Here is a 27,945-nt window from a genome sequence, read left to right as displayed (position 1 = left end):
GCTAAAACGGGGAGAGTTTCAGCCAGTTGAGAGGGTTGGTTGCCCTAGCTGGGTTAGGCCTTGGGTTGTACATCCTGTGGATGAAGGATGCAAGGATCTCTCTGCCCACAAATACTCCTTTGAGAAAGTCTGCCCCAAACTCTTTAGGGCCTTTCAATTAAAAATGGAGGTCACTACAGCTATTGCCCAAAGAGTTCTTGGTGGGCCGTGGCTCTGAGAGAGAACTAGAGTACTTGTCTTCCCTGGCAGGGCCTGGGAGCCACCCAGCTCATTCCAAAGCTTTAGCTTTCACCACCTGCCTGAGGCTTTGGTTGGTGACAGCCTGTCTCTGGCTGTGGGGCAGCCATGGCACGATAGGAGAGGTCATACTGTGAATGGGGGGCGGTCTTTGAACCCCCCAAAGGAACAACCTCCCACCTTGGAGTAAATCTGCCTCTCATAAAAGGACAAAAAGGTCACTCCAAATGCTTTAATAACAACGCTACTGTTATCACACCTCATTCCAGGTGCTCACACACACTATTTTATTTAAAGCTTTTTTACCCCAATATAACAGATCAGGGAAACCAGACGGGAGAGGTTACTTGCCTAAGTTCACATAATAGGGAGTGGCAGGGAAAGGGTCCAGTCTAGCATTGCCTCTCAATCCCAAACTCAAATGCTTTGCTGTGTCCATTCCAGACCACGAAGTGGGTCTACCCCACCCCGAGAAGGCTCCCTACAGCTGATGAAGCTTGAGCCTCAGAGCCCTCACCTGCATGGCCCTCGACGTGTTTGCATGGTGATGCGTTTTTGTAAAATTTGCAAAAGCAAGATAATGTTTATATTCTTTTTCTGAATGAGGGCTTCCCAAATTAGATCCTCTTCAGGCCCCACAAAACCTGGATTGACTCCAGATTGTATCAGAACATGGCCTCTATGCTCCTCATCAATTCTTCCTCATGCTTCAGAAGGCAAAAGGGCATGATTTTCCTCAGGAAAACCTTCCCCATCTTCCCCTGTAGCCATTTTCCCCTATTGCACATTTTCACAGCACCACGCACCTCTTATTCATAACACAGGAGCTGCAATTTTAACATTGTGTGCAATTATGTGATTAAAGTCTATCTCCCCTAAGAGACCATACACTCCATGAAGGCTGGGCCCATATCTACCTTCGCTTGTCACTGTAGCCCCAGTCCCTACCAGGGTGCTTGGTACATGGTCAGAACTCAATAAAGGTCACATAAAATAATGTCAGAATATTGTGTATACTGCATGCACAAAAATTTATTTTAGCTATTTTTATTTTGAAGAATTTGTTGTATCCTTAGAAATAAGTGAAGACAACCTGAAATGTTGCAAAACTGAGGCTGAGCATCACTGCTCTAGGTTAACATCTAGATATTGTAACTAAATATATCTAGATAATATAGGTTAACACACATACACTCTAGTGGGGTCACCATTTCTACCTGGGAAATTAAACCTCAGTTGTCTGTGGGAGATCAAAAATTGGCCACCCTGAGATATGTCTCTTTACCTTGATTATTTTCTCTGATGGACATTTGACCTCCCCCACTAACTGCCTACAGGAATTTAACTTTGGGTATGGACAGACTGGCAGGGTCCTGCTAAGCCCATTCTTTTCAAAGTTCTGTTTACCAAATATCTCCATTTGTTAAAGGTATCTCCCTCTGTGTACTGGGAAGAGGGTGGGGGGGATGGCCTTATCTGTAGAAACTCTTATCAGGACGGAAGGAGAGGACTTAAATCTACATACTCTTGATTACTACAATTTCTGTCTCTCCAGCCACATTCTCTATAGGTGGCCCTACAAAGAATTGTCTGACAAACATTTACATTTCCCTCTCCATGTGAATTGTCTTCTTCCCCTCTGAAATCCAAAACCACTACCCCCCAACATCCTCCTTTGTCTTTAGCTAAACATAGTATTTAAGATGAGAGTCTCTGCCATTTTGCGGAGAAACTCAGTTTCCCTGGTTTCTCCCATGTATGCATGTTATTAAACTTGGTATTATTTTCTCCTGCTAAACTGTCTTTTAACTATTTGGCCAGCCATAAGAACCTTAAGGGAAAGGGTGGAGGGGGGTTCTCCCTCTTCCACAACATGTCCAAGAATCTGAAAATATCTCATTTTAACACTCCATTTAGCTCCCAGAATTCCCTGAAATACACACAGGAGAAAGCTCAGCAATTATGCAATACCCAGCAAGTAACCCTGGTGGCCTGCAGACAGTATAACTCACGCTGTGTAGTCCTCACACAGTCCATGTCACAGTAGCTCCGATCTGGCACTTCAGTTACACCCTACTTTTCCAATCGCAGTTGTATTCACATTTATTGAGCTCTTGCTGTGTGCTGGGCACTGAGCTGGTTACTTGACATGCGCTAGCTAAATCCTAATGTGCTTATATACTCTCATCCTCATCTTAGAAAGGACAAAACTGAGGCTCAGAGAATCTAAGTAACTTGTCCAAGGTCACAGTGGTAAAGCTCAAGGAGGAAAAGACTCCTGGTTGTCCTAATATTCATTCTCCTCTTCCTTCTTTATTCGTAAAATCTATACGTTTTAGCTGAGCACATTGCTGCCTTGTCTAAACCCGGCGTTCTCTAGCCTCGCTTGGATCTAGCCACGAGACTACATTCTGACCTCTGGGCTGGGGGCACAAGTCATTCACGCTCTTAAAAGGAAGGAGTGCGTGCTTTTGTTCCTTCTTCCTTCCCCACCAACTGGCTGCAAAGTAGACTTGGCAGTAGAAGTGGGAGAAATTGTCTTGACTGTTATTGCCAAACTAACTCACTGGGATTTGAAGCCAGGTCTGTCTAATGCTAGTGCCTGTGCTCAGCTAGGCTTTCAAAGGCCTTCAAAGGCAACTGCATTTATGAAGAAATTAGCAGAACTCAGAGGTAACCTGCTCTTGGGAAGCAAGAAGGTTTGACAATAGACCTCCTGGGGGATGGATGCTGACTCCAAAATTTATTAATTGAGTGGTCATGAGCAAATTTCTTAATCTCTCTGTCCCTCAGTTTCCTTATCTGTAAAATGGAAATGATAACAGTAATTACTTCACAAGACAGATGTGAGGACTAAGCAAGACAATACATGTGAAAGAGTTTAGCACTATTGCCAATTACATTGTAAAAAGCAGTAAAAATTAGTGATTATTATTATTACAATTATTCAACTGTATAATCAATTGTACAATGTTGATAATATTGTTGCTATGTCAATAGTATCAAATGGGATTTGAGATAATATATTTAAAATCAGCATAGTCCTTTGCATATATTAGGCACAATGGCAGTTATTACCAATATATGCATATTCAAAATAAAAAAGGACCCCTCTCCCTGCAAAAGAAGGCAAATAAATGAATGTGAATAAAGATATTTCACTTTATATTGGATGGTAATAATATTTATCATATATCTGCAGAGCAGTGACTTCATAATAGTAAAAATGTGATAATCCTTTCTCCACTGTGTTAGCTGAAAATTTATTTCCTTGGGCAGGCTTTGCCAAAGACTTTTGACCTTGAGACATCACCCAATTTAAAACCCTGTTGAAAAGCCTTTCACTTGATGTGACATCAATAACAAAGAAAGAACTAGAGTTAGTGGAATTCATAACAGATGATAAAAGAACCATAGGATGTGACCTACTGTTAAAAGAGAGAGAAAAGAGGGGCCGGCCCAGGGCTGTAGTGGTTAAGTTTGTATCCTCTGCTTTGGTGCCCCGGGGTTTCAGAGTTTGGCTCCTGGGCACAGACCTACACATGGCTCATCGAGCCATGCTGTGGTGGTGTCCCGTATGCAAAAATAGAGGAAAATGGGCACAGATGTTAGCTCAGAGCTAATCTTCCTCAGCCAAAAGAGGAAGATTGGCAACACACGGTAGCTCAAGGCCAATCTTCCTCACACGCACACAAAAAAGATAAAAGGAAACTACTGTGTCTTTCTAAAGAAAAAAACAGAAGAGACATATTATTTGAGAAACCCAAAATAAACATTGATTTTTGCGAACAGAAGACCTGAATTGTGGTCTTATCATTGTCATGGTCCTTTCGCCACCTTTTACCTCCTAGAACTGGAGTAGGACTTCATACAACTTATATAATGTGAGGACAAACAACAACCTATGGAAATGGTCCATATTTTATTTCTTCAAAATAGTTCAAAAGAAACATTTAAGATTTTCCTGATTACTTTCTCCAGAAGACTCTAAACAATGAAACAATTTTAGTTTGATGAGTTTCTTCCATCCGGGTTTCTGCGGTGTTCCTTTAACTCTCATTTATACGCACTTCACCGCTGATATTAATTATTTACTTTTCCTGGTAATAGTTTTGCCATACACAAGGAGAGAAGGGGGTTGCTGATTCTAGAACCAACAGAATCATGGTGCGTGATTCAATTTGTGGAGTGCTGCTAGAGTAACAAGGAACACTCCTTACTGGGATACCACGTGACAGTTCTCGACTTACTTTCACGTGCATGGACTCCTGTGACTGGTTCCAGGTTCTAGAACGAGGAGCTTGAAGGTTTGTGGTCTCAGCACTCTCAGGCGGGTCCTCTGCGCCTCTCGTTTCCAGTCTGTAAAATGGAGATAACACTACTTTCTTTATCACACAGAGTTGCTCTGTAACTCAAATGAAAACATCTGTGTGGGAATGCTTTGCAAATGGTAAAGCTCTGTATAAATAGAAACCATTATATTAAAATAATACTAAAGATGAGGAAACAGAGGCTGTGACATGTTCCTGGACTTGCTAAAGGTGACTGGGCAGGTCATGGCAGAGCTGGACTCCACCATTGTTCCGTATGAAGGGAGTGGGTGTCTGTCACTTTTTGGCCATCCAGTGGCTGAAACCTCTTGCCTATGTTTTGAAGATTCCCTCTCCTTTGGAAGCACATCCCTCCACTCCATTACTTAAACTCCCATTACTGGAACTGAAAATGCCGCTCCCTTTCCTGGCCTCCCCGAAGCTGAGGGGCGGGCTGTGACCTGGGCCCCAGCACCCTTCTACATTTGCCTCGTGCCCTGGATTGGAAGCTAGAGAAATGAGGAGGGAGCTGGGCCCTCATGGACTCCAGTGGTGAAGTCCGCTGCCTGTGTGAGCAAGGAGGGCTGTTCTCCTCACCAAGCCCTCTGTGGAGTCACCAGGGAGTTGTTCCCACAGCCCCACGCCGGCTCTCAGGCCCTCCTGGAGGGCCTGTGAACTACCCAGTATCTTTTACATCAGTGCCTATCAAATTGTAAATGTGCTCACAGAGCACGAGGAAGTTGTGTGTAATTGTAGATTGGGACTCGGTGGGCTTGAGAGTCTCGGTCTAACAAGCTCCCAGGTGATGCTGATGCTGCTGGCCTGTGGACCCCACTTTGTGTAGCAAGGCTTCACTAACTTGGTTTTCAGCTCAAAGTAACACCCTTACTGACACTTCTAGGTTCTAACATCAAAGATCGGGAGGCCGCGTTTATACATAAAACAATACCAAAACACACAAAAAGGAATTTTCCAATTTTTCTGTAACTATAATTACTCTATCGTCTTCTGCAAAAAAACCCAAATGATATTTAATCTTTAAAATTGAGGTGAGTTACAATTTTGTAGAGCAATATTTTACTATTTTGTAACAGCCCTAGAGTTGACTGGAGACACAGCGACGTACCTCACTTGGAAATCAGCCTGAGGTGGTTGTATCTTCAGGTGCACGATTAGAATAGCGGTGGAGGGGTGCAGGAGGCAAGAATGATAACTTCCTGGCTAGGTTTACCTTCCTGGAATCCCTTCCTCACATACTCCCTGTCTCTTTAAGCAGCTGAGGCAAAGAGACAAAGTTCTGCTAGATAAAGGCAAAAGCAGAGTAGTCCTCTCAAAATTGTGGTAGCATCTGGCAACAACAGAAGCCTGAAGACTAGTGTGTAAGCTGGCTCAGGCCGCCATAACAATATAGCACAGACTGGGGGCTGAAACAGCGGACATTTCTTTTCTCACAGTCTGGAGGCAAAGTCCTAGACCAAGATGCAGGCAGATTTGGTTCTTGGTGAGGGCCCACTTCCTGGCTTGCAGACAGCTATCTTCTCTCTGGGTCCGCACATGACGGGGAGAGAGAGCTCTGGTGTCTCTTTCTCTTCTTATAAGGGCACATAATCCCATTTTGGAGACCCCACCCTTATGACATCATCTAAACCTAATTATCTCCTAAAGGCCCCACCTCCAAATACCATCACATTGGGGGTTAGGGATTCAACACATGAATTTTGGGAGGACACAAACATTCAGTCCATAACAATTAGCTAAAGATTCTTCTAGATAAATGATTTAGCTTCAGTGCTGGGAGTCTGTCAGTTCTGGGCAAAGTTCCCCGTTGTCAGTGGTGGTTTGTTTCATGGTATGAGTGTGTACCCTGGTGCACTCTGACTGGCAGCAGAGCAGTGGGCAATACTGCCCTTTCTCTGTGGAACCTGGAGGATCGCACATTCTGTCAGTTAGAGAAGCAGATGCATAGCAAGCCCTAGGATGCCATGAAAAGCACCTTAAACAAAAAATGGCATGCCCTCATTGTAGAGGACAAATACTGCCAGCTCCAAGGAAGTTCACAACCCAAGAGAATATACCAAACGGCCTTTAGGGAGAAAACCAAGAGCTGCTTGAACACGTAACTAAAGATTTACACTGGCTAACGTCTGCATCCAAGGAACTTCTTGGTGTTGATATCTTGGCTGCACCTGCCTTTCCAGGCCTGATACAGAAGACAAGAGTCACAACACAGAGAAAACAAACATGGAGAGAGAACTGAGCAGTCTTTGCCATATGTAAATCAGAAAATGGCTGGTCTTATTCACAGCTTAGACAAAAAATTCTCACTCTGATGCTGCAGGATTTAAGGAATTCTCCAAGATGTCTTCAGGAAATCCTCTCTCTTCAAATCTCTGTCCATTAACAGCCATTCTCCAAAAATTAAATAAACTTACATTTTTAATCTAAAAACATGCCTGACTCACATATAAATTTCATATAGTATATTTAGTATCAAAATGGGATAATTTAAGTAAAGTGCTTTATAAATGGAATAGCACTAAATATATAAATAGCAAAATTTGTTATTACTAGACCTTTGAGATATATGGTAGACTAAAAACAAATTGAAGAATAGTGTATATATCATACAATTTTTGAGGCAAACACAGACACACAAAATAATGTTTTTTGTAATATATATGACGATACTGGAAAAATGGTCTGGAAAGGACACTCCCAACTGAGATGAGCAATTGCCCCACCAAAAGGATTAAATAATAACCATAACAATAACCATAACGATAACAATAACCATAACAATAACCAATAACTCACAAAAATACAAGCATGGGCTCTACTGGCAGAGAGTCCTAAGAACAAGCCCCAGTTGGGCCTGAGAGACAAGACACACTGTCAAATGTGTTGGGCAAAATAATAACCAAATATATTTAAATCAAAGGAGAAGGAGATGGAAAAATAATGGCTTTACCCATCGCCCTCCTCTCCCATTCAAATAACACCTTGTCCTCCATTCCCTCAGGCAACGAGAGGCCAAAACTAACAAGTAAAAAGAAATAAGGACAAAGAAGTGAGTTCTTGGCCAGGACTTCCTGATCATTTGCAGGACCCTGGGCCAGAGTACAAATGGACATCTACATGTAAACAGCGAAATATTCAACAGTTATAAATCAGGCTAACACACTGTTAAATGCAATACATTCTGTCTTCCCGCCTTGACAGATATTCCTGTAAAAGGATGTGGAAGGTTAAAGTTAGGGTTCTCAGAGTCCAACCCCAGGGTGAGGCAATGTTGGGAGAGCTGGCTCAGGGCCCAGGCCACCCTCCTCAGTTTCCACTGCTGGCTCGGTCCCCATGGCAAAAGGCTTGGTACATGTGTGACCACTCAGCTCCCATATACAAGCCCCACCCACATCCCCTTAAACAGTTGCCCCTTGGTCTCCCCTTGCCCTGGAGTGTGCACTGGGGTGGTACATTCCACCCTTGGAAAATTGGACTTGGGGAAAGGGCTGATGCAGCCCTGGAAGTGGGCTCGGGGCCATGTGGACAGTGAATTGGGGTCTCTTATCCCCTTAGCTTGGTCTAGAAGTTGGGGGGAGGCACAAGCTCCAGAAGGGCACATGCTTTGAGGCTGACTCTTCACTCCTGGGAATGTGATTGGAGGGGGGCCATGGGAGAGCCCTCTGAAGCAAGGGTCCCAGGGCTGGGATCTCTCCTACACTGGTCTGAGGTCAGTACCATTCTTGGTTTCGGGGAGTCCTGGGCTCAGGTCCTGATGAGTTAAGGCATCATTTTCACTACATTACATATGTAACCCAAGTCAGTGAATTAGTCTCATTCTTCCCACTTTGTACAAAACATGGATATTTAAAAACATGAGAAGCACAGCCAACATCAAACTTTCTCCTCTATGAGAGATGCCCAGGACTGGGACCGAGACTGACTGATGAAACCAGACTCATCTCTTTCATCTCATCATCCCATTTCACTGGAATAGCAGGCAGAATTGTCGACACTGTAAATTGTTCTCTCTCCCTCTTTTGCAGAGCAAGTATGGTTAAATTTACCTAAGTTAAAAGTACAAATGATGTGATTCTGCTGCACCAACTATAGGTTCTTATTTCCTATTTGTATCTGTTATTTATTGCGGCAAAACAAATTACGCCCAAATTCAGCAGCTTAGAACAACAAACATTTATTATTTTATAGTTTGTGTGGGTCAGGAATCTGGAAGCGGCTTAGCTGGGTGGCTGTTGCTCAGGTCTCTCAGGAGATTGCAGTCAAGCTGTCCACCAGGGCTGCAGTCATCCAAAGACTCACCCAGGCTGAATGATCCACTTCCAAGCCCACTCACATGGTTGTCTTCAGGCTTTAGTTCCCCACAGGCTGTCGGATCGAGAGCCTCAGTTCTTTGTGGGCCTCGGTTGCTTGTCATACCATGTAGGCCTCCTGGAAACCAAAGAAGAATTTCAGGAAGGAGAGAACAGTCCAGTGAGTCAATGGCATATGGAAAAGGGCACTGCAGATCTAGCAGCTGCTAGGTATTGGTGACCTTAGCAAGAGTGGGGAGTGGTTTGGGGACGACGTTATAATCGGTTGAGAAGCCAATGGGAGGGAGGGAAAGAGAGAGAGAGCCAGTGGATCCCAAATTAGGGCCTGTCAACAGGTGCTGGGTTGGGCCACCTGGAGAGCTTGTAAAAAATATACCCATTCCTTATAATTAACAATACTATATTATATATTTGAAAGTTGCTAAGAGAGGAGATCTTAAAAGTTTTCATCACAAGAAAAAAAACTTGTAATTATCTGTAGTGATGGATGTTTACTTATTGTGATCATTTCACAATACATACATATATCAAATCATTATATCATACATCTGAAACTAATACAATGTTATATGTCAATTATATCTCAATTAAAAAAATACCAGTTCTTAGACCCATTTTTATTTTTTTTGCAAGGAAGCTAAAGTTGAGAAAAGTTAAATGACTTGCTCAAATTCCCATAGCAAGTAAAGGGCAGAGCTAGAGTTGGAATTCAGGCTCATCTGGAAGCCAAAGTTCATGTGAGCAGGCAACATGCTAGCCTGGCTCCCCACAAACCCATGTGAACATGACCCCTGGCTCTCCACTGACAGCTGGGTGGCCCTGTGCGAGTTTGAGTCATATGATCTATAAGAACCTCAGTTAGCTGATATGTGAACAGGGTGTAATATCTACCTTGTGCTCTTATTGTGGTGATTAAATAATTTATTTTTAATGCCCTCTCACCAAAGACCACAAGGAATACACCCAGAGTTAAACAGGTTGGATCTATTACTTATAGCAGTGAGGGAAATGCACACCAAGGGAACCCCTGGCGATGTCTTAGTGAGAGAGTGTTAGAAAATGTTATTAAAGGACTCGGGCTTTTGTTAGCTGATTCGGGGGAGGGCTTGAGAAAGCAGGGGTAATTCTACAAATGTGTATCTTCATAAATCTTATCCATAGAGAGGACAGACTATAGCGAGGCTCAGGCCAGAGATGGTGAAGAAGCAGCTGTCACTCTCATTAGCCAGAAGAGCTGTATTTTGATATTTTGTGGCTTAGACAATGTTCACCTTTTTTCTTCATTCAAACATGTTTATGGAGTGATCTTGATCTCGTCTTGATCCATCGTGGTCACAGAGGGGCCTTGTCTGCTGCTGACGTTCTCTGAAGTCACATTCAACAGGAGAACACCAAGGCCCAGTGATAGTGCCAGGCCAGCTCTTTCTCAGAATATAAAGAATTTTACAGTGTTGGACTCACGGGTACTCCATCCATAGTGGTTATGACTTGACTGTGCTCACCCACACTGCAGCTCTGAACCTGTAACAGGGAGGCAGGTAGGGGCATTCTGGGGCTGAGACATTTGGAGCAACTAAAAGACAGATGTCTCTTCAAGCTGTAATGACTCATTTTCTTCCCCAGCCTCAGGCATTACATGAGGCCATTTCCATGAGGTCAGGGGTGTTTCAGCCCTTGGAGAATTTCAGAAACAGCAAAGATGGGGCTGCAAGTTGGAGGACCCCTCCTGGGCTCTGCCTTTGCCTCCTTCCTGCAGGGAACATGCAGGGAGCACCTACTGTGAGCCAGACCTGGGTCAGATGCTGTGACACCCACCACCTCAGCACAGACAGTCAAGCAAACGTCATGCTGAAACGTGGAGTGAAAGAAAGCCAACAGCAAAGCACTGACAGTCTACACAGTGGCTCCCACCATTTCCTGAACATTGCAATCACCTGGATCGTGACAAATACTGATGCCTGGGTCCCCTCCACTGATGTAATTGGTCTGGGATACCACTCAGGAGCATCGAGATTTAAAAAAAACTACTCGGTGACTTAATGTGCAGCAGTTTGGGAACCACTGGTTTAATCCATCCATCCTTACAGCGGGGGGGGGGGGGGGGGGGGGGCGGTGGTCACACAGCTGTTCAATGGGATGAAAGCTGTAGTCCCTCACTCCAGACATTGTGTTTAGATACAAAATCTGGCACAGAATTGCAGGGGGCTTACTGATCCTAAGAAGCGAATCTGGGAACCCCTCGGGTGGTGTCTCGAGGTCCCCGGGGAAAATTCCCAGATACAGGAGTATCCAACCCCAACCTGGGTGACATGAGCTCCCTGTCCCCTCCAGAATGGCGCTGGCCCTACTCCTTCACAGAATCCCCAGCGTTAGCGTCACCAAGGCGAGTTCCCGCAGGATGAGGGCGCCGACAAGCAGCCACGGTGTGCCGGCTACTGTGCACGCTGGTGTGCACGCGCGGGGCCGACGGGGAGCTACGTTTCCGTTACGGGAGCCGTGCCGCCTCCGGCAGCCGCTGCAGAGGCGCGCCCGGCGCCCCCTCCCGCCCAGTCCCCTCCCCCGGTGGCTCTCGCTCGCCCTCTTCCCTCCCCCCGCAGCGTCGGCCGCCTCCGGGTGCACAGGGCCGCGCTCCGCACGCGCACCACTCCCGCAGCCGCCCCGGCGCGCGCGGGCCCCCATCCAGCTGCCCAGCGACCATGAGCTGCGGCGCGCGGGTCGCGGAGAGCAGGTGAGCGCAGCCGTGGGACTGGGGGGCGCGGGGGAGGGAGGAGAAAGGGCAGAGCGGGGTTGGGGGTGGCTGGGCCCAACCTCGCCGCGTGCGGAAGAGGCTTTGCCGCCGCAGCACCGCCCACCCGGGGCTCTGCCCTTGCCTGGGTGGCGGCGAGGGCTCCAGCCCGCCCCGCCATCTCCGCTCAGGTCGCGCGAACAAAGCGCCCTTCGGCGGCGGCGCCTGGCCCGCGCGGTGCCTGGAGCGTGGGGAGGCGATGCGCCGCCATCCCGGACTCCGCTCCCTGCTCGCGGCCCGGCCCCGGGGCCGCACCTGGGGAGGGCGGGCGGCGCCGGGGTCGCGCGCAGGTGCCCGCGCGGGAGGCGGCGGCGCGCAGCTCGGGAGGCCCGGAGGCGGGGCCTGCTGCGCGTCCCCCGCGCCTGCTACCCGGCCCGGCGGCGGCGGCAGGTGGGCCAGATCTGTTCACATCCTCCGGGTGGCGGCGGCGGCGGCGCGGCCCGTGGGTGCGGAGGGGGGCAGGTCGCGCTGCGGCGCCCCCTTTCTCTCCGCTGGTGGACTGGGCCCTTCCCGCCCCGGAGGCCCGGCCTCTGCTGTCCTCATCTGCCTCAGCTCTCGGACTTCAGCTCTCCGGAGCCCCTGCGCCCTGCGCGCCTGGAGGAGGACTGGGGAGGTCGCCCAGGCGGGTGCCCGGGGTTTTTCTGAACACCGTCGGCGCTTTGGCTACTCAGCTTTCAAATTGTTTGAGTCGAGGGCAGGATTAGTTCCCTTAAGGCCGCCCTTCGCCGGTGCGTGCAGGGTCCCCGCCCCCATCAGCCCCTCACCACCCATGTGGCACTAACAACGTCTTGAGCACAGAAGGCGCGAAATCAACATTGCTAGAAGGATTTCTGCTATTACTGTGAAGGTGGCAATGCCTCATGTCATCAACGTCCCAGAGACTTTTAAAAGCAGCTGCTTTTCACATGGGAATGTTATTAAGAGATGGTTTGGGGATGGTCTAACGGTATGTGGTGGCGTTCTCCAGAGGTCCCACAGTCATCTGCAAAAGCAGGCTTTTAGCATCGGATGTAGTGTTTCAAGTTTGCAAGACTCGTGATGGCGGTTTGTGCAGCTTACCCTTTAGGTAATCCTCTCATTGCACTGAGTGCTTGCAGGAAGTCCACCCAAAGCAGTGCGGAAACGCTCAGCAAAGATTCCGACTGCGGAGCATTTCCTGTTGGGACAGACACTGCTGCAAACATAGTTTCTACAGGAACAACCAGAGGAAGAAGTCTTCGAGACTTCAGTTTTTCCTGGATTAGTAGACATGAGGCCCAGCGTCTCTCAGGGAGGAGGAAGGGTTTTTCACCCGCCCCCCGCCCCCCCGGTTTATTTAAAACATTGTTGCAATCAGGAAGTCAGCCTAGAAAAAGTTCGTGCGCGAGAGGTTTTGCTATTTGATTTCTTGAGGTTAGGAGCATGAAAAAACCACACTGGGACAGAACTGAGTCCACTTTAAATATCAAAAACACTTCTGTAGAGGTATTCACTCAACAGCGAGGCTTGTGAATGATCGTTAAAGAGAACTTTGAATCAGGTTATGACAAAAAGTAAAGTTTTTTCCCTAAAGGCAATAAAGAGAGGAAGTGAATTGAAATGTAGTATGCGAAATTAGCACAGTTATTGCAGAGCTAACAGAGCTAACTAAACTTCTCTGCTGTCCCCCAGAACCACCAGCCCTCCTAGTGTAACTTAAGGTGTGGATGCTCCCCACCCCTTTCCATAAAAAGTTGTTAGTCCACCATCCCTGATCTTTCTGGCCTCTTCAGGGAGATTGTTGCTAATGTGTCATCTTCACGTTTCAGTGTGGCAACCAAGTCCATGTTCTTCCGTATCAGACGGGGGTGCGGTGCAGTTCTGAGTAAACGGTACAGCGCCCTGCACACGTTGGCAACTGTTGCTTGTCTGTTGCTTGACATTCTTAGTCCTGCACTATATCCACGCTGATACTTAGCCCTGCCCACATTTTTGGTTATTTAAGCTGTTTATTACAGATTTTGTAAGTACTGAGGAATAGAGCCTCTCCTTTATGTCTAACTACCGTGTTCCGTTCTCTCATTTATTTGTCCAATGAACACTTTTTTTTTCAGTGCAAACTATGTGCCAAACTATGTGTTGGATACTGGAGATGTGGCATCCTTGCTGCACACACACCCCCGCCCCCCACTCACTCGCGCTTCCGCTTATTCTCTTAGTTTCCAGGGGCAACAGACTTATAAACAAATCACAGCAGAGCAGTGCAGTAAAACCATTAATCCAGGTGTGTGTCGGAGCTTGTTGGCTCAGGGAAGGGAGTCGAGAAGGGTACCCTTCTGCTTTGCTGGGTCATGGGAATCGCCCCACCCCATACATGCCCAGCCCATGCGAGCTCTCCTTGCCCACCCTGGGCACTTATGATTTCTTTCTCTCTCCTCTTCTTCCCCCATCCTTGTCCTCTCGCTGCTGGAAATGCTCCAGCCGCTCCCTTCTCCTTGCCAGCGGAGTTCTAGCACTTTTCCCTCTTGGCCCCAGTTCCCTTTGGAGTCCATTATGCGGAGATCTCACTGACAGTTTCAAGAAGGAAGGGAGTAAGCCCTGAAACTGTTCTGCCTAGTTCCTGCTGCCCCACAGCTGCCCTTTCAGCCGTATCCCCAGTGCAGTCAGCCTCTTCTCCTTGTCCCTCTACCACCCAGGGTCATTCTCCTTTCACAACCATGGCCCACAAGCTAGAGCCCTAAATACTTTTCCTTTCCCAAGATGCTGAAAACCCTTCGTGTGTGTGTGTGTGTGTGTGTGTGCAGTCATACAGAAAACATAAGTGTCTTAAGTGGATGAATTATCACCAAGTGAAAACATTTATGTAACCACCACCCAGGTCAAGAAACAGCACATTGCATCCTAGAAGCCCCTCATATTCCTTACTCTCATATTCCTCCCCAAAGGATGAGACATTAGTTTTGCTTGTTTGTAAACTTTATAAAAATAGACTCATACACCATACACCCTTTTGTGTCTGGCTTCTTTTGTGCAACATTATGTTTGTGAGATGAGTGCACGTGGTTGTGGGTGAGCAGTTCTCTTCTCCTGCCTCATAGTATTCCATTATATGATATAGCACATTTATTCATCCATTCTACTCTTGATGAACATGGTACTTGTTTCCAGTTTTTGCTTATTACAAATGTCAACCTACAAAAACAGAAACCAGTTCAAAAGGCAAATCATTTATTTGGAATGAAAGAATTGCAATTCAGGAGCACAGATTCAAGTAGAAACCCAAATAGTGTCCTGATTACAGGAGAGGGGCTCAGAATTTTTATGAGAAAAAGGAGGAAGATGAGCTAAGATGTTTTCAAGAAGAGTTCATTGGTACTAGATGAGGTAAGGCTAGGATTGTACTTCATAGATAGCTTAGTGATTCGGTCATTGGCAAAGTCCAATTTCATCAGTCCTTACAGACAGGATGTCTTCGTTTTTACTGACTTCATGGAATGTTGGCGGTTTGGTCCATTTGGGAGATAACAAGACGTGCACGGCAGTTCCTCTGAAATGGGTGCTCCAGCTCTATTTTAATATGGCTGGACTCATGTCTTCTTTCTCACAAATAATGATGCAGTGAATCCTTTAGCCTTTTGATGCCCAAAGACATACCAGTTCCACCATTATTTTCCTACGAATGTAACTGAGAAGAGGTCGGTGGAGGAGCTAGCTGGAGAGCCAGCCCTGTGGGCTTCCCACCTCTGCCGGCGCGAAGGACCTCAGAAGCACTGGAAACCATGCTCTCGTTCAACGACCTGAACATGGAAGGAAGGAATAGCTGTGGGGTGGCTCTTTCCTGGTGGAGCTGATTGGAAGCGGTGATCTTTAGGGTGCTTAGAGGAAAAGAAACTGGGTGATGATGGCAAACCAGCCTGGCTTGGGAAGTGTCCCCTGGGGGAATGACAGCTGGGGGCTCAGGGTGCCCACATTTCTCCTATCCCCCTCCTGCCCTTACCTTCCCCTTGGCGAGTCCCTGCTCCACCCCAGGGCCTGGTCCTGGAGGACTTGGCTGAGGAAGTCCTTCAGTCCTGGCCGGTATGGAGGGGGCTGTGTTGTTGGCTTCCAGAGCTCCATTCTGAATGAAGGCAGTTTCCTGGGGAATGTGCTTTAACATCACCTGACCTCCTGAGAGGTGTTTCTCTTCTGCAACATCTTGAGCAGCTCTCGTGGCGGAGGGGGACTGAGGTTTTCTGTGGCGAAATGCTTGGGCCTTTTGGACTCAACACAGGCAGTGTCAGGGCCTGCAGGTTGTTGGGGCCACACAGGCTGAGGCAGGCTCCTCGTGAGACCTTGACGACTGCAGACTCGGGGACACTGCATTGTTGACTTCTTCCTCTGCGCTCAAGTTTCAGATCGGCCCGAACTGAAGCTAGAGAGACCACCAGCAGATGGATGGTCACCGCCCAGCATCCTGGTGGTTGTCGTCAGTCTGGTTACAGAGCTAAGGTTTCACCATCCCGCCTCCCTCCTCACTGCTGCCTCTCCGCTGACCATGCTTGCTTTCCTGCCATTCCTGCTCCGTGGTGACCCCTTCTGGCCCTAGACAGAATCTGCCCCCCACCCCACCTCCCCAGCTCCTCCCGTGCCCATTCCTGCTGTCCTCCGTGTTGCAGCCCAGGGAGCTTTCCCTGACTCCTCCATCTCAGACGGGAAGACAAGCTTCCCCGTCAGGCCGATGGGTTCTCGAAGGCACAGACCCGGTTGCTTTGTTCATCCGTGACTCACACCTTACAGGGGAGCAGAATTTGCCACCCCAAAGTATGTCTCTGTGGCATAACCATTATTTTGGGCTGCTTATCTTTTAAGAAACAGCAGACGTGGGAGGAACTGTGAAAACCAAGTAGAACTTATGCTTTGTAAATAAAAGACATTTACACTTGTAAGAGAACTCTCCATTTGTAGGAGTATCTCCCTGACTGTACCAGGAAGAGGAGAATGACTGAATCTCTAGAAACTCTTATCCATGCAGAAGGCAAGGACTTAAATCTGCATAACAACCTTACCCTTGTTTATGTGCTTTTCCTGGTCACCTCCCATAACTGACTCCCCACCCCCAACATCTTTTGTTTTAGCTGAAGATGCTATTTAAGCTGATGGCTTAGGCTGTGTTGGCGAGTTACTCAGTTTTCCTGGGTTTCTCCCATGTATACATGTTATTAAACTTTTGTTTGATGTTCTCCTGTTAATCTGTCTCATGTCAATTTAATTCTTAGACCAGCCAGAAGAACCTAGAGGGGCAGAAGGAAAATTTTCCTCCCCAACAATATAATCCATACATGTTTGTTAAATGAATGAATTGATGAGTTAACCAAGAGGCCAGAGATGAGTTGTGAGATTGTCTCTGCTTCTCACATGCTGTGTGGTCTTTGGGTGTTTATTCATTGAACCTCTCCTGGTGTACCGTCTCCCCCTCTGTAAAATCATGCATCAGACTGGAAGATCTTGTAGGCTCCTTTGGTGTCAACTTTTTCTGAGTCTAATATTAGAGGATCCTGTTTGGGGGGCAGTGGCACTCTTTGAAAATGCAAGATGGCCTTAGCATCATGGTTAAGCCGGGCTTGTAGTTGGTGACATGCCTATGTTCACAGCATAAGAGCTCAGTTCTTACCAGTTGATCGTAGCCTGCTCTGGGCTAATACTATAGCTTATATTTGTTTTTATTTTGTTCTTCCTGAGTCATATGCATTTATTTCCTGATCTGTCTCCTCTTCCATTAGTGTGCCCCTTGGGGTCAAGGTTCATGTGTCATGTGTTACTATTATGTCCCCTCTGCCTAGCACAGCACCTGTCTTAATATGAGTTGATGAAAAGAGAGCTGTATTACAGAGAATGTTGCTTTCAGTGAGATGATGCTCTGGGAAGTAGAGCTGTTTTGTGATTATGCAGGTTAACCCCTGTTTGTGACTAACGTGAACTTTTTCCACTTGTTTCCTAGAAGGTTGATAGGGGCTAAAAGAAGTAAAACACCACCTGGTTTAATTCTGGTGAAAAGTTAGAGGAGGATTTGGTGCTCATTGTGGATTTAATTATGTCTAATAACTTCATATTAGTTACTGTAATGTAACTGTAGTTGAGAATTAACTTCACAGGCAGTAGGAACCTTAGGAGGAGAAAGTGGTGAGTGAGTGTTTTGTTGTTGTCTCCTTGGCATAATTTTAGGCTTTTTGTTGTAAAATGTACTGCTAAAAGCTTGGGCTCAGCAATCAGATGGACCAGGGCTCTTGGATAGATTACCCAGTTTAATACCCAATTACTCGAAGCCTTATTCCCTCCTCTGTGAGCTGGTTGAGGCATGCCAAGGCCTTGGCTGAGTTTCAGGCACACGGGAAATATTGAATAGATATTAGCTGTTGTCATATGACAGTTTTATGTTTACTTCAAGAATTATTAAAAATCTTTACCTGGAGAATTATTACTTCTTGAGCCAGAGTTGAGTGGGGTCGTTCGGACGCCTCGTGGCACGTGTGCAGGCTGCACGAAGTGAGGCCGGGTGCCGAGGCGTCCGGACGAGGGCGGAGGGCGAGGGCTCCCTGCGAGGTGGGGACCTGAGCTGGGGGCGGCCCCGCCCCGCGCGCGGGCTTGGCCGGGGGACGTGGCCGCGCGGCTGCGGCGGGAGGGCGGGCCCGGCCGGGCGCTGGTGCGCGGCGGCCTTGAGAGCGCTGCGGCAGCGCTGGCGGACTCGGCCCGCGCCAGGAGTTGGTTTTGCTCTCGGCGTTCGTTTCACTGCAGCCGTGACTTTATTCCAACAAGAATTGGTTTTACTCGTTTGCACCAATTTAATATAATCCACATTTTTTTCAACAAACATGTAATAAATACCCTCATTTAATATTACCCCTTTGAGGTCTGAAGCCTGTTCTTTCAGTCCTGTAGTAACTCAGACTTGACTGTGCCAGGATGCAGGGTTTCCCCCCTTCCACTAAGGGAAAGGCGCCTGGAGTAAGTGGGGCCTGGAAGCTGATGGGCATGAGGTGGCCTTGAAATTATACCTAGTAGTAATGGTTGAGTCCAGGTCAAAACTGAAGGAGTTTTAGATGCTTTTAAGTAAATGTCCACACCCCTTGCCTACTGATCTCCAGCGCCTAAATTACACTGTGAACATTTGGAATGGGTGCTCTCTCTCCGTGGTTGCTGTGGTTTTCCTTGTAACAGTCCACATGGAAAAAGCAGAAAGGAAGAGAACGTGGGGAGCATCCATATAGTGGAGGGGCCTGTGGTGCTTGCGAGTCTGCTTTCTCACCTAGCCGTGCGCCTGCGGCTCCTCCTCGTTGGGCCCCTCCCCTTAGCTGTCGGGGGCTCAGTGCAGAGGGCTGGCCGTCTTGCCTGTAGTCTGACCAGTCTCGTCTGGGGCACCACTCTCTCATCTACTTCAAGGAGAGAATAGAGGTTTTCCACAAGGGTTTTCGCAGAAGTTTTAATATCTAAGCAGATGTGTACATGTCTGGAGATAGAGATAAACAGCTGTAGAGAGCGGAAGACGAAAGTGCCAGGTGAAAGGAAAATGCTGTTTTGTCACTGAGGACTGAGAAGTGGGTGTAAGCAGACACATTCCTACAATAAGGATGCTCACTCTGAACATGCGTTCTCCTAATTATTTTAAAGTTGAAAGGCGTAGTGACTGCATCATAAGAGGTTACGCGTCTAGAGAAAAAAGATGCAATGGTTGGCTTGTTCTTTTATGCCTTTCATTAGGAGCCATAGTTTAGCCTTTCTTGGTTTCTTGAAGCATTTCCTAATTTTAGGTTCATCACTGCTCTCTGACCTTTTTAGCAGGAGTTTAGATTAAAAAACAAGAGGATTTAGGTCTGAAAATGACAATACATGTATTCCCTAGAATCATGGAGCTTGGGAAATACCAAATGCATGGGAAAGTTTATTAGTATAAAATCTTGAGTCAAGGAGGATTATAAAATCTGGGGGTCCCTGACTACCTTGGGTAAGGAAGGGAAGGGAAAGGGCAAGCAGTTGGTCTGCTGCTTTTACTGTTTTCTTCCTCAGTGTACTTTTACTACCATGATTGGGATTTGGGGGTGAAGTGGTGGGAAGTGAGGGAAGACATGGTACCAGGCAAGTACTTGGGCTTCCAAGTCGTAATGGCCTAGGGTCATGTACCCCTTTTTTGTTAGCTGTGTGATCTCGAGGAAGTTAATTAACCTCTCTGAGCCTCAGTCTCTGCATTTGTAAAATGGCCTTCATAGGCTTATTGGGATGATGATATGAGAAAATAAAGAAAGATTTTAAATACCCATAAGTGCAGACACCGTTGTTGTTTCCTTCTGCTTTTTCACGTATTCATCAAAGATTCTGATTCATTGGGCACAGAAGAACTTTTAGGGGGCACCGTATAGGGTTCTAATGGTCCTCAGACCACACCTTGAGAAATGCTGTTTTTAAAGGATGAGTAGATGTTTGGGCATCAAGGGGGCGGGCAGGGCTGTCACATGCACACACAACTCCAGGGGGTACCCCAACATCATGGTACATGTCCATGGAGCACCCAGAGTTGGGGTGCGTGACCTGCAAGGCCACAGGGGGCTCTGGGGGGGATGCAGAGAGTGGTGTGTGTGTATGTGTGTGTGTGTGTGTGTGATATGCAGGGTGTGCTTGTGACACGGAAGGTCTTTCCCTCTGGGGAGCCTGCAGGGTGGGAGATAAGGAGCGGGGTGGAGGTCCTTGCATGCCACGCCAAGAAGCTGTTAATAACAAAAATCCAGCCGAGTACGTTTAAAGGTGTGATTGGCTTTGATGAACGATTCATGAACCGGGCAGCATCCCATCTAGCGAGTAGAGGGGAGCTCCAGGGGGCTATAGCAAGGGAAAAAAAATTTTTTTTATTGATGTCATAATAGTTTATAACATTGTGAGATTCCAGTTGTACAACCCCCATCCCCCTAGTAACCACCAAACTGTTCTCTCTGTCCGTGTGTTAGTTTATCTTCCACATATGAGTGAAATCATGCGGTGTTTGTCTTTCTATGTCTGGCTTATTTTGCTTAACATAATACCCTCCAGGTCCATTCATGTTGTTGTGAATGGGACAATTTTATCTTTTTTTATGGCTGAATAGCATTCCATTGTATAGATATACCACATCTTCTTTATCCAGTCATCAGTCAAGGGACACGTGGGTTGCTTCCACATCTTGGCTATAGTGAATAATGCTGCAGTGAACATAGGTGCATAAGCCTCTTTGGATTGTTGATTTCAGGTTCTTTGGATAAATATCCAGTAGTGGGATAGCTGGGTCCTAATGTATTTCTATTTTTAACTTTTTGAGGACTTTCCATACTGTTTTCTTTTTTTTTTTTTTGTGAGGAAGATCAGCCCTGTGCTAACATCTGCCAATCCTCCTCTTTTTTTGCTGAGGACCCTGGGCTAACATCGTGCCCATCTTCCTCCACTTTATATGGGACGCCGCCACAGCATGGCTTGCCAAGCGGTGCGTCAGTGCGCACCCGGGATCCAAACCGGCAAACCCCGGGCCACCGCAGTGGAGCACGCGCACTTAACCGCTTGCGCCACTGGGCTGGCCACCCCCCCAATACTGTTTTCCATAGAGGCTGCACCAGTTTGCATTCCCACCAGCAGTGTATGAGGGTTCGAACGGGAAAGATTTTTAAAGGCAGGACGAGGAACTCATAAATGGAAAAAGGTTTACTTCAGGTTGTCATCTATCTCCCTTTGGAGACAAAACAGTCTAATTAGGTGGGTTACCTCATCTCCCTTTGAGGAATGGAGAGGGCCCATGTGACAGATCACCTCCTTGGTGCTGACCAGAAAATGCTGGTGACTGGTTAAGATGACGTTTCTGGGGGGTTGAAGCTGCAGTTAGGTTAGGTGTTAAGCCCCAGTTTGGTGATGTGGGCCTAGCAAGAGGGACTCCATTTTGGGCCTGTGATTTTCTTTTTAACACAACTTAGGCTTTAGCCAGGAGGCAGTGAGGAGCCACAGAAGGGTGTAAGCAAAGATGTGATTAGGCCATGCTGATGGTCACGTGGGTGTGAGCCGAGAGTGAGACTGCAGGCAGTACCTTCCTCAGCAGGGGAGAGCAGGATGAGGCAGGAGCAGGGTATGCTGAGGAGGGCCAGATTCCAGAGATGTGCTGGAGGCGGCTTAGGAGGACTGGGATTGGCTGCTTGCTGAGGAAGAGGGCGCAGGAGCTGGTGATGACCTGGAGGGGCCTGTTAGGTGATGCTGGTGTGATTCTCTGCAAGGGCGAGTCTGGAGGAGCGGTCTCCATGGAGAGGGAAAGCTGCGGTTGGGTAACTGACAGCCAGGTCCCAGGCCCCTGGAACTCAGGGGAGAGGCCTGGGAAGGAGGTCAAGATTTAGAGTCTGAAGCCTTGGCCTGCAGGCCAGCACTGAGGCCGTGGGAGCGGGAAGAGGAGGGTGACGGTGAGATGTCAGGTCAGTCCCCAAGAGGCTGGAACGGGTGGAGCACGTGGAGAGACGAGAGGCCACCGAGACAGAGGAGGTGGAGCGGAGCAGACCAGGTAGGAGGGGACGCGGGAGCCGTGGAGGGGCCTGTCACCTGCTTCCTGTAAAGAGAGAACGGTCACTCGGGACTGAAGAAGGGCCCTTGGGGTCTCCCGGGCAGGAGTCAGTGGTGGCGCCGGCTAGAGTGGTGTTGGCGCCGTGGGAGGGCAGAAGCCGGCTGGCCGTGAGTCTCGGGAAGAATGGGGGCGGGAAAGCGGGGACTGGGGCTCTCGTGAGGCGAGCGTGAGAAGGGCAGAGCGTCGGCAGCCGGAGCGGGGAACGGGGGGCGAGGGCGGGCCCTCTCGCGCCGCCCTCTCTCGGGCGGGCGGGGCAGGCGGGCGGCCGGGGCGGGGAACGGGGGGCGGGGCGGGGGCGCGGCGGCACGCGCAGGCGTTCAACTGCGCAGCGCGCGAGCTCCGTGTGTGCCGTGTGGGGTCGGGTGTAGGTGGGAAGTGGGAGGGGCGGGAAGAGCATTGAGGAGGGAGAGAGGTCTTTAATCGGCAGCATTTCTGGAGAAGCATAACGTCATAATCATTTCCACGATTTTCCTAATTATTGTGTATAAAATTAGTATTCGTTTATAAAACGGTGTTTCTTCTCTTGTTCTAGTGGTGATCACAGTGCCTCTTCAGAAGAAAAAGGTACAGTGCTCTGCGCCAGCGTTGTCATCGAGAACCTTGACCTATGCTATGGAAACATTTGCAGATTTAGAAAATGATTTCTTCATTCATTTTAATTATTGGGTGCAGTTGCTTTGTTACATTCAGGATTTCATAGACTTACAGAAATAGAAATGCGTTGAAATATTCATTAGGTTAAGATGATGGGATAATAACATTTTTTCAGAATTTTAACATTATCTTTCAACAGATACTTAAAAAAGTGAAATGTAAAGAATTTGGGCCTTTGTAGCTTTTTACAACTTGAAAAATGGAAAGTAAATGCTCTTATATCTCCCTTCTTTTAAACTCTGGGTCTAATGCTCTTTTTAACTTTATTTTAAATTCAATAAAGTAAGATTAGAGAAGTATTATCAACTGAATTCTATAAACTTTCCGTGCATAATAACTAGGTGTTTTCTTTAATACTCGAGTGTTGTATACGCTTAGTGAAAATATTTTATATGCTTAGTGAAAATAGCAACACGTAATTCTATCGCAGAAACTGAGTCAAGTAGGAGCTCTCTTATTAAGGAATACACTTGGTCTGGGTCTCGAGTGGGGCCTGCCGAGGGTGGTCCCTGGACCATCACCCAGTGCCGGTTCTTCCTAACTGCATTCAGGGCCTTCCCTCCTCTGCCCCACCTTATCTGGCCAACTTCAGATCCTTATCTTCAACCCAGGTGTGTGTTTTCACTCAATTGTTGGCAATGATTGCTTGAATAGACTACTAACTGGGGAAGGACGTGGATTCTTCAGTATGGTAACACCAAACCCTCATCGGCCAGGTGCTTTTTTCCTTTCTGATGTGAAGTTACTTAATTGCCAGGATGTGTTTAGGGAGCTGCTGAGCTGATCAAACAAAGAAACAATACAGCTTCTTTGGCACAAAATTGAGGGCTTACTGGGAACCAACCAAGTGTAATTATAAAGTTTGTTGGCTTTCTGTTCTATCTACTGGAAAGGCTTAAGGTTTCTTGGTGTAAATCTTTTCTCCCCTGAGAATATGGCATCGTTTGCCGTTGGTAACTGGGCATAAGTTACCAAAGGCTGCTTTGCTCTAGATAAGTGATTCAATTCATAGCAGAAGGTGTTTCTATTACTATTGACTAGTGGCTTTTTTTTTTTTTTTTGGTGAGGAGATTGGCCCTGAGCTAACATCTGTTGCCAATTCTCCTCTTTTTGCTGGGGAAGAGTGGCCCTGGGCTAACATCTGTGCCCATCTTCCTCCACTTTATGTGTGGGACCCCTGTCACAGCACGGCTTGATAAGCAGTGCGTATGTCCGTGCCCGGGATCCGACCCTGCGAACCCCCCAGGCTGCTGAAACGGAGCATGCAAACTATGCCACCAGGCCAGCCCCTTCACTAGTGGCTTTTACAAAAATGAACATAATGTTATATTTTACTCTTGTATTTACACTATTAAACTTCATTTCTTTCTCCAAATTTAGATTGCCCTAGCCCCAACCTAGATACTTCAAAGGACTCTAAATCAGGTAAGGGATATGATTAATATTGGTATATGCCCAAATGAAATTTTTACAAAATAATCAATTCATAGCAAGATAAATTATAGTTTATTTTTCTGTTTTACGTCAAGTAATCTGAGTAAAAGTTAGGGACTTTCATTTTTCTACTTGAAAGAGTTGAATAAATCTTAAAGTTTTATGATGACTTAGCGTAATGAAGTCATCGACTTTAAAGTTGGGTGATAAAGCTGTACTTAGTGAAACTGAGAAATTATCTGATGGGGCAATCTAGACTGACCACACTAACCTAATACAGGGTCTTCTGCAAGCCCAGCCAGGTGGGAGACACTTCGTCCTGTCAGGCTTCCCTGAGGAGGTGATGAATTGGGTAACAGAGCAAAGTTAGGGAGAAAATTGTCTTTCCAAAGAAGATGTACAAATGGCCAATAAGCACGTGAAAGGTGCTCAAGGTTGTTTCAGGGAAATACAAATCAGACCAACAGCAGGATACCACTTCGCACCCACTAGGATGGCTGTGATAAAAGGCAGATGATAACAAGTGTTGACAAGGGCATGGAGAAATTAGAACCCTCATAGACTGCTGATGGGAGTATGGAGTGGCATAGCTACTTGGGAAACAGTTTGGCAGTCCTCAAATAGTTAAACATAGTTACATTTGACCCCACAGTTCCTCTTCTCTGTGTATACCCAAGAGAAATGGAAACATAGGTCCACACAAGAACTTGTGCGTGAATGTTCATAGCAGCATTATTTATAGTAGCCAAAAGTGAGAAACAACCCAGAAGTTCATCCAGTGATGAATGGATAAACAAAATGTAGTATTACCCGTGTGCATCAGTTTGCTGGGGCTTTTGTAGCAAAATACCACAAACTGGTGGCTTAAACAATGGAAATTATTGTCTCACTGTTCTGGGGGCTAGAAGTCTAAGATCGAGGTGTTGGCAGGGTTGGCTCCTTCTGAGGATCATGAGGGACAGATCTATTTCAGATCTCTTTGCTTGGTTTGTAGATGGCCATCTTGATCATTTGATGTTCCTCCTGTATGTGTCTCTGTGTCTGCATTTTCCCTTTTCATAAGGACACCAGTCATATTGGATTAGGGCCCACCCTAATGACCTCATTTTACTTGGTTACCTCTGTAAAGACCCTTTCTCCAAATAAGGTCACATTCTGAGGTACTGTGGGTTGGGACTTCAACATATGAATTTTAGGGGGACACAATTCAGCACATAACACCATACAGTGGAATATTATTCAGCTCTAAAAAGGAATGAAGTGCTGATAGTTGCTACAATATAGTTGAACCTTGAAAACATGCTAAGTGAAAGAAGGCAGACCCAAAGCTTACATATTGTGATTCCATTTATATGAAATGTCCAGAGTAGGCAACTCTATTGAGGCAGAATGTAGATAATTGGTTGTCTAGGTCTGGGAGGAATGGGGAGGTTTGGAGGGATAGCTAAAGATTATACAGTTTTTTTAGCAAGTGGTGAAAATGTAAAATTGGTTATTGCGATGGATGTATAACTCTGTGAATATACTAAAAGCCACTGAATTTACACTTCAAGTGGGAGAATTGTATGGTATGTAAATTAGATCTCAATAAAACTGTTATAGAAGAAAAAAGTTATATCAAAAAAAATCCAAAGCTTATCAACCAGAAAAAAATACATGTTGTTTTCTTGAAAAATTTGAGCGTGGCTATGTCTGTGCCCCGGCGGCCCTCCTTCCAGGTATGCTGACACTGAGGGTTTTTGTACACTTGATTTGTTCTGTGGTTAGGTTCATGCAGAGTAGAATATACTTTAGCACGGACAAGTAGCACAAGTTGTTCCTCTAATTTATTTTCCTTACCCAGGTAATTTCTGAGAAAAGGGTCAATTGGCAATCTTGTTGCCAGATGGAAGGGTTTTTTATCTTTATGTATATCTGGAAAATTAAGTATCTTTTCTCCTCAAGGCAATTTTGTATGAGTTTGATGATTGTGTAGGCTTTCTTTCCAGGGTTTCCATGTTTCTAGTGACAAAAGGGGAACCAGCAGCACCCCCTGAGGATATTAACATTTTGCCGGCTACCCTTTGGCGTTAACGTTAAATAAAAACAGAAGTTGAACTACGGTTGTGTAAGATGGAACCCAAACAGAGATTAGAATGGGATTGTGCGAGGCTGGTTCTCCCCCAGCTATCTGAGAGAGGAGGAGAAATCCTCCTGCAGGGTTGGTGTCTGCATGGGGATGGGAGGAGAAGGTGACTGCTGAGGATTGTTCAGCAGGTGTGTACTACACATCCTCAAGTGGGCTCAGGGGAGAGATGCCTCCAGCCAGAGCCGGGTGGCACCTTTTCTGCTGGTTTGGGGGGGCCGGACTTGTCAAGAAGCATAGGGTGGTTTTTGTAAACTGAGGACAGAGCTGATGTGGCGGGAAGAGGTACAGGGCAGACCAAGGAGCCCCAGGTGGGAGGTGCGAGTAACCCTGACCTTGGCCTCTGGGCGGAGGGTTGTGGGCTGTGCAGCCACTGCGCTTGGAACTTGGAAGGGGCTTAGGTCTCCATATCCCCCTTCCCCCACTGTCTGCCCCTGGAGGTGTCTGTCCCCTAGCTGGGGCTGGGGGAGGAGCTTAGTGGGCTTCTGCACCAGCTGAGGAAAGGAGCCAGAGAGGCAGTACAGCTGCTTTGTGTTCCCTTTCCCTTTCTCACCTTATTTTTTTTTTTAAAGTAAAGTTTATTTTGAAAAGTTTAGCCCCCCCCTTCTTTTTTTGGTGAGGAAGATTGGCCCTGAGCTAACATCTGTGCCCATCTTCCTCTATTTCATATGTGGGTCACCACCACAGCATGGCTGACGAGTGGTGTAAGTCTGTGCCTGGGATCCGAACCCGTGAACCTGGGCTGCCAAAGTGGAGCACACTGAACCTAACCACTATGCCACCAGGCCCACCCCAAGTTTAGCCTTTTTTAGTTGAACTAAAGGGATGAAAGGAAGGGGTATGGATGTTGTCCACATTTAGGCGGGCGTTCTGAAGGACAGCTGGCATGATGAAGGGGGCTGCAGTCAAAATGAGAGAACAAGAGAGGAGGAACTCAGAGCGGGGGGCTCTTTGCACGTCGGCTCTCCCCAACAAAGGGTTTGCTGCCACAGCCCTCACCTGCACAGGTGTGGGTGGGGTTTCATGCTTTGTAACAACAGGCTTGGCCAGTGCCTGTCGCCGGAGTTTAGGAGTGAGCAAGACCTATAGTAAAAATAGCTGCTGCTGGGGCCGGCCCCGTGGCAGAGTGGTTACATTCGGCGTGCTCCACTGTGGCGGTTTGGGTTTCTGGGTTGGGATCCCAGGCGGGACCTACACCACTCGTCAGCCATGCTGTGACGGCATCCCACATACAAAATAGAGGAAGATTGGCACAGATGTTAGCTCAGGGCCAATCTTCCTCAAGCAAAAAAAGAAGAAGATTAGCAATGGGTGTTAGCTCAGGCCGAATCTTCCTCAGCAAAAAAAAAAAAAAGGAGCTGCCACTTCTTAAGTGCCTCTGTGTGCCAGGCCCTGGCTGGTCACTCTTTACAGATAGCTTTTTCAGTCCTCAAAGTTATGCCATGAGGCAGAAAGATGGTCCCGGTGGCTTTAGGGAGCAGAGATAGAACCAGGAGTCCTGGGACCAGAACCAGCAGGAA

The 27,945-nt window shown here is 47.1% G+C and overlaps 1 protein-coding gene and 1 long non-coding RNA gene across 2 annotated transcripts in view; one reads left to right on the top strand and one right to left on the bottom strand.

The window, feature by feature from the left end:
* Positions 1–1,657: 1,657 nt before the first annotated feature.
* LOC131415030 (uncharacterized) lies at positions 1,658–6,073 on the bottom strand. The gene is made up of 3 exons (XR_009222302.1): positions 5,674–6,073; positions 4,488–4,596; positions 1,658–3,039 (listed from the first exon to the last, which is right to left on the bottom strand). It is a non-coding gene; the product is annotated as an uncharacterized LOC131415030 (long non-coding RNA).
* A 5,215-nt stretch (positions 6,074–11,288) lies between these two features.
* Positions 11,289–27,945, top strand: part of LOC131415025 (NACHT, LRR and PYD domains-containing protein 1b allele 5-like) — a 51,322-nt gene continuing 34,665 nt past the window's right edge. Inside the window, exons 1-3 of the mRNA XM_058556468.1 lie at positions 11,289–11,603; positions 22,745–22,776; positions 24,247–24,291. Of these exons, the coding sequence (XP_058412451.1) occupies positions 11,572–11,603; positions 22,745–22,776; positions 24,247–24,291 (109 nt within the window). The 5' untranslated portion in view covers positions 11,289–11,571. The remainder of the gene's footprint in view (positions 11,604–22,744; positions 22,777–24,246; positions 24,292–27,945) is intronic.

Source organism: Diceros bicornis, chromosome 15, assembly GCF_020826845.1.
Source record: "Diceros bicornis minor isolate mBicDic1 chromosome 15, mDicBic1.mat.cur, whole genome shotgun sequence".
NCBI classification, from domain to species: Eukaryota; Metazoa; Chordata; class Mammalia; order Perissodactyla; family Rhinocerotidae; genus Diceros; species Diceros bicornis.
Note: the sequence above shows the minus strand (reverse complement) of the source record. Positions and strands in the feature narration are given on the sequence as shown.